This window comes from Triticum dicoccoides, chromosome 6B, assembly GCF_002162155.2.
Source record: "Triticum dicoccoides isolate Atlit2015 ecotype Zavitan chromosome 6B, WEW_v2.0, whole genome shotgun sequence".
Lineage (NCBI taxonomy): Eukaryota > Viridiplantae > Streptophyta > Magnoliopsida > Poales > Poaceae > Triticum > Triticum dicoccoides.
Window position 1 is genome coordinate 49,142,136 of NC_041391.1, and position 6,655 is coordinate 49,148,790.

The 6,655-nt window shown below is 43.5% G+C and overlaps 1 protein-coding gene across 1 annotated transcript; it reads left to right on the top strand.

Annotated features, from left to right (window-relative positions):
* Nucleotides 1-244: 244 nt before the first annotated feature.
* On the top strand, nt 245-6,566 carry LOC119321054 (glutamate receptor 3.1-like). Its single transcript, XM_037594904.1, has 10 exons — nt 245-325; nt 1,253-1,594; nt 1,694-3,033; nt 3,112-3,389; nt 3,788-3,819; nt 3,912-4,318; nt 4,521-5,813; nt 6,049-6,143; nt 6,301-6,385; nt 6,509-6,566. The coding sequence occupies exons 2-7, from the start codon at nt 1,330-1,332 to the stop codon at nt 4,968-4,970; spliced, it is 2,772 nt and encodes a 923-aa protein (XP_037450801.1). The 5' UTR covers nt 245-325; nt 1,253-1,329; the 3' UTR covers nt 4,971-5,813; nt 6,049-6,143; nt 6,301-6,385; nt 6,509-6,566.
* The last annotated feature ends 89 nt before the right edge of the window (nt 6,567-6,655 follow it).

Genomic DNA, 6,655 nt, shown 5'->3' on the forward strand with positions numbered 1-6,655 from the left:
TAACTGCCATGAGAAGAAGTATGCAGTGCACTAGAGAACAATGTACACAGTACACTACTACTCACAATATGTGTTTGTTATGTCTCCATACTGAGCACCAAATTCAGTATATATATAGAACATGGGAATACAGTAGTACTAATAGTGAGCTCACTCGACGGAACCCCGTCACGGCACGGCCATGTGAATAGGATCCTCCTTGTACTGCTCCTCTCCCGCCCTGCCCTGAGCAGTATCGTCCGTCGTCGCCGGGCGGCGCAGCAGCCGGCGGCCGAGGGGAGGCCGAGATTTCCTCTTTGGAGGCGCCGAATCCCAGTCGTAACTCGTAAGTCGAAATCCCTCTCTGTCCCGCCTCTCGAATCCCCACCGGTCTCCTACCTACTTCCTTGCCGCCAATGCCCGCCTTTTCTTTGGGTTTCGAGCGAGGAATCGGAGGGAAATCTGGGTACTCCCTGTGGCTTGATACCCCGGCAATGGCGGCCCTGCTTGCTTTCTGTTACCACTGGGTCGCTCTACTCTTTGCATGCCCGTCCGCAAGGTGTTCGATGGATTGTTCGCAGGGTGTCGGCCCGGCTCCGGCTGGTCTCGTTCCACTTCTTTCAGGTTTCAGTCTACTTACTGTCAGTTGCTGAAAATGTGCAGGAAACGGATGAAAATGCTGGGATTTGCGCTCTTTGTTTACCGTCTACCGTCATTTGTTTGGTTACAGGAAGCACCCGGTCTTAAGCATAGTATAGATAAAGTTGTATGTTCTGCTCTGTTTGTTTGTTTGCTGTCTGAGGATTGAGACAAGGGCATAATCCAAAGTATGGCACCTGCTCCTGCACATTCATGTGTTGGAAACTGGAATCTGTTCAGAGTAGTATGGCCACGCCACATGTTTTGGCTTTAGCTCAAGGACCACATTGCTTCTTGACTTTCTTGTATGCTTGCTGGCCCAACCTTGGATCTGTATCTTTCTAATAGTCTTATAAATCGTAGGTGTATTTACTTAGCGTGTTTAGTCGAATCATCTGTCATTGTTCTCTCAAGTTGCTTTTCCTTGCGATATTCAAGTTCAACCCAGCGGTTTAAAATTCCTGCAATTTCTTCATTCAAAGTGATTTTCACTTCTTTGTTGTTGTTTTCCTTTCAGCATTTGGGCTGAGGCTCCAAATAGTGCTACTCTTTTACATGGACTATGTTACTTTGGAGAATACAAGAATTGTGCATTGGTATCACGATAACATATGCCTAATGGTTTTTCTTACAGGAGGGCGTTTCCAACACATAAATAGTTTGCTAGCATGCAGACAAGTGTCCAGTAGCCTTTGTGCCATTTGAGGCGTAATGGAGATAGCTTTTCTCATGTTGTTGGTTCTTTCTCTGCTTCTGTTCCCTAATGGCATCTGCAAGAGTTTAGCCACACGGCCTCCTGTTGTGAATATTGGGTCTATTCTTCAATTTGACTCCACCACTGGAGGTGTTGCCGCAGTTGCCATCCATACAGCCTTGGAAGATATCAACTCCGATCCAACAGTTCTAAATGGAACTACACTGAAGGTTCAAATCAAGGATGCAAATTGCTTTGATGGTTTCCTTGGCATGGTTCAAGGTAGGCTAGCTTTAATGTCACTCATTCATTTCACAGCCTTCAAATAGTTTTTACTTCTATTGTGGAGTGGTGGCAATGATGCCGTGTTCCTTGTATCAGCTTTGCAGTTCATGGAGACTGATGTTATTGCAATCGTTGGCCCTCAGTGCTCCACAATTTCTCATATCATTTCATATGTAGCAAATGAGCTTCGAGTCCCTTTGATGTCCTTTGCTTCTGATGCAACTCTTTCATCGATACAGTTCCCGTTCTTTGTCAGGACTGGTCCCAATGACCTCTATCAAATGGCGGCTGTGGCAGAAGTTGTTGACTACAACCACTGGAAGATAGTGACTGCCATATACATTGATAATGTTTATGGTAGAAATGGCATTGCTGCTTTGGATGATGCACTCACTTTAAAGCGCTGCAAAATATCCTACAAGATTGGGTTTCCTTCCAACGCTAAAAGGAGTGACCTCATAAATTTGTTGGTTAGTGTCAGTTCTATGGAGTCTCGTGTTATCATTCTCCATACTGGAACTGAACCTGGACTCAAGCTTTTCTCTATGGCACACCAACTGAACATGATGGGCAACGGATATGTGTGGATTGCAACTGACTGGCTGTCCGCATATCTTGATGCTAATTCATCAGTTCCTGCTGAGACTATATCTGGCCTGCAAGGTGTTCTTACTTTACGGCCACATATTCCCAACTCAAAGACGAATAATTTGGTCTCTAAATGGAGCACGCAAAGTAAAAAGTACAACTACAGTGATCTTCGTGTAAATACTTATGCTTTTTATGTTTATGATAGTGTCTGGGCAGTAGCTCGTGCTCTGGATGCCTTCTTTGATGATGGTGGTAGGATTTCCTTTTCAAATGACTTGCATGATGAAACTGGAGGAACTCTTCACCTTGAAGCAATGAGCATTTTTGACATGGGAAATAAATTACTGGAGAAGATTAGAAAGGTAAACTTCAGTGGGGTATCTGGGCAAGTGCAATTCGATGCTGTAGGCAACCTCATTCACCCTGCGTATGACATCATAAATGTCATCGGAAATGGCATGCGGACCATTGGTTTTTGGTCAAACTATTCTGGCTTGTTGTCGACTGTCTCTCCAGAGGCTCTATATTCAAAGCCTCCTAATACTTCTCTCGTCGATCAGCATCTCTATGATGTTATTTGGCCTGGGGAGACTGCACAGAGGCCTCGAGGATGGGTCTTTCCTTCTAATGCCAAGCAATTGAAAATTGGTGTTCCCAACAGATTTAGCTTCAAAGAGATCGTCACGGTAGACAATGCTACTGGGTCAATGAAGGGCTATTGCATCGATGTCTTTACTCAGGCATTGGCTTTGCTTCCTTATCCTGTTAGTTACAAGTTTGTACCTTTTGGGAATGGTACTGAAAATCCTAATTATGACAAACTCGTACAGATGATTGAATCAAATGTAAGTATGGAATGCCTCTTTTCTTCCTCTAACCATTTCATCATATACCATGCTGACCAGGGTCATCTTGTCCTGCAGGAGTTTGATGCAGCTATAGGGGATATTGCAATTACAATGAGGCGGACAGTAACTTTTGATTTCACGCAGCCATTCATTGAAACAGGCTTGGTTATCTTGGCTCCGGTTAAAGAGCATATAACATCATCGTGGGCATTCTTGCAGCCATTTAGTTTGGAGATGTGGTGTGTTACAGGGCTGTTCTTTCTTATTGTGGGTGTGGTTATTTGGGTTCTTGAACATCGGATCAATGACGATTTCCGTGGTTCAGTATGTCAACAAATAATAACTATTTTCTCGTAAGGAGCTGACCTTTACCTTTTGTATCGTCTTCTTGTATATCATTTCTGTTTTCGAAGTGTTGATGTTTTAACAAGTCTTGTGCAATATGTTGCATACAGCGAGCACCTTAGAGCAGTGGCCAGTTAACATACCTAAATGAAGCATCTAGTGATTACCAATGAACTACTCCCTCCGTCCCATAATATAAGAGTGTTTTTTGACGGCGGGAGTATTATCTTAATAATCTTGTGAGACATATGTACATGCACAGTATATATATTCGCTTAATGATATTTATGATGCATTGCTCTATTTTTTCCTATTTTCATGTACTTCTCCACATGTATTTGCCAAATGCTCTTATCATGACGTGATTCCTTGCTGTGAGTATAATTTCAAATTTTATTGCCTGCAGGTTCAGCTTTTCGACTTTGTTCTTCGCACACAGTGAGTAAACCAACCTTTTCTCTTATGTGTTTTTTGGCTATAACATTTTGTTCTGAGGCATGACTTGTGATTTCATCCGTGTCTGCTCGCAGGAGAAAATACGATGAGTGCCTTAGGGCGTGGTGTCCTGATCATATGGCTGTTTGTTGTTTTGATAATTGTATCCAGCTATACCGCGAGTCTTACTTCCATCCTGACCGTGCAACAACTTGATACTTCTATAAAAGGAATTGATGACCTGAAAAATAGCGATGGTCCTATTGGTTTCCAAGTTGGTTCTTTTGCACAAGACTACATGGTCAAGGAGCTCAACATCTCACGGTCAAGGCTAAGAGCTCTGGGTTCACCACAAGAATACGCGGATGCCCTCAAGATAGGCCCTAAGGAAGGAGGTGTTATGGCCATTGTCGACGAGCGCCCCTATGTTGAACTGTTTTTGTCAACCTACTGCAAAATTGCGGTAGCTGGCACAGATTTCACCAGCAGAGGATGGGGCTTTGTAAGTACAGTTAAACCATATTCTTTTATGTAAATTAGAATATAAGAACAAAATATTTTTCTGTTAATATCCTGGAATAGAAGTTTTAACTTTGAATAGTTGTGTCTAGTATCTAGTTTATTATGCAACTGTTCTTGCACATATCTGTGGGTACTTTGTTTCACAAATCAAAATGTAGCACCTTACAAGTTCATTCTGGCAGGCATTTCCAAGGGACTCCCCTTTGCAAGTAGACCTCTCCACCGCAATCCTGTCTCTGTCAGAGAATGGGGAGCTGCAGCGGATCCATGCCAAATGGCTCAATACAGGGGAGTGCGCAACTGAAAACAGTGAGTTTGTCGACTCGAACCAGCTCCGCCTTGAGAGCTTCCTTGGTCTGTTCCTAATCTGTGGTGTGGCATGTGTTCTCGCGCTGGTACTCTACTTTGGTATCATGCTATGCAAATACCTGAGGCATGAACCGCGGAAGAGCCTCAGAAGATTCATCTCGTTCGTCCATGGGAAGGAGCCGCTGAAGAACAAGGAGAGGCGGTCCATGAGCCTGCCTGGAAGCTCGACGCCAACAACGCCGATGAGCAGCCTTAGTTCCCTTGACATGGAAAGGCCGGCCAGGCCAGTCAGAAACGGCAGCATTATTGATATGGAAAGCTAGGTCATGTGTAGAAAGCTAGTTAACAATGCGGTCGACTAACCTAGGTTCTGGTAGTCGGACAGCAGGGGTGTATAGGGGGATTCAAAATACTTCTTAAGTACTCCCTCCGATTCAAATTAATTGACGTTGACTTAGTACAAAGTTGTACTAAGTTGGCGTCAAATAATTTGGATCGGAGGGAGTACTAAAGTTTAGAAATAAGAGAAGGAAGGATTAATAAGAAATAGAAATATTGAAATGCTCATCCTGTCCTACATATATTGTTTTTACCTTTGCATGACTGTATTTTGGGGGATACTGTGTCGGTTCAGTCTTGCCGTTTGGCAGCGTGGCCTGTTCATGTGTTTGATAGGACGTAGTAGTGTGTGGGTACTTCAGTTAGAAGGTATGCAGCGGACCGAGTCTATTGACCGTGTGGCGATGCCTGTAGTTTGTAGCACTAAATTTTGATGCTCATTCTAAACTAATTTAGATAAAAGCCGCACAAAAAATGTGCTAGTTTTTTGTTGTTGTTGCTCACATACTCTGTTTTGTCTCAGTTTTAGTCCAGGGCAACTTTGAAGCTTATCTTAGGGTGGTAGCCAGAAAAATGTGTTAGCACCTTGCACAGGAGAAATAGTTAAAGACCTTATTAAGAAGTGAAGAAGAATAGACGTCTCCAGTTTTTGTTTCTCCAACTCTATGCCTACACTGTAAACTATTTATGGATTAGCTCCAGTTGATGCAACTGTACTCTTTCCGGTAGGTCTGAGATGCGACTGAGCATCCTAAGCTAGCTACTTGTCTCCCTTAAGTTTTACAGCAAGACAAATGCACTGGACTGCGAAGAGGAAATTCCTGCAGGTTCGTAATGCATCTGTTTTGGTTCTTGCATTCACACCAATCATAAAACAGTGTTTGTTAGTAGCGGAGTGGTAGGCAGACGCAAATCAAACCATCATTTTTCTTCTAACTACACTTGTAAAAGCATCGATGCATCTCCACCGCTTGATTTTATTTGTCATTCTGTTCAGTACCTGGTTCAGGAAGAGTCTTTTTCCTATGCAAAGTATATAACGTATATTAACTCCGATTGCAGGCATATTCATCGCGCTTGTGTTTTGACGTGTCGCGGGTAACCAAGAGTCGTTCAGCAGGGCGTTTCTAGGATACGCCACGGGTCTTACAGTAAAGGTAACGGTGATGAACTGGTTTCAAGCTGTGCTGATCAGTTCTGCTGTTACTAATATATCATGGCATCTTGCTGCTCTCGGTCGATGTTCTGTCATCTCTGAAAAATACCATTATCACATGGTTTATTTCCCCGTCTTTTTTATGTTTTGATGCGCAGCCTGCTCTGTTTTACATCGTTTCTGGCACGTGACTGGTTTGGTCGCTGTTCACTCTCCGTGGAATGGAGAAGTGAAAGCGGGCAAGTAAGTAAGCCTGTCTACTTTGTCCCTTTTGTGTAGTCCTGGGATCAGAGAAAATAACTGGCAATCTGGATCAGCCTGGTTTGAGACGCGACTTGTTTACCACTGACTGCTTTGCGTTGGCAGCTACTGCAGTCGGAGTGGGAGGAAGAAGACGAAGGTCCCAACCGTCGGAGAAAAAGGTGAACCAGCGCTCACCTTTTTAATCACTAGGAAAGAACATTGAGGCAGTAATTTCTTCAGGAAAGATCGATTGGTAGCTAATTAAGTTTT

Coding starts and splice junctions, on each gene's coding strand:
- LOC119321054 (XM_037594904.1), top strand. CDS start 1,330: ATGGAGATAGCTTTTCTCATGTTGTTGGTTCTTTCTCTGCTTCTGTTC. Junction 3,390..3,787: donor CAAATAATAACTATTTTCTC/GTAAGGAGCTGA, acceptor TATTGCCTGCAG/GTTCAGCTTTTCGACTTTGT. Junction 4,319..4,520: donor CCAGCAGAGGATGGGGCTTT/GTAAGTACAGTT, acceptor TCATTCTGGCAG/GCATTTCCAAGGGACTCCCC.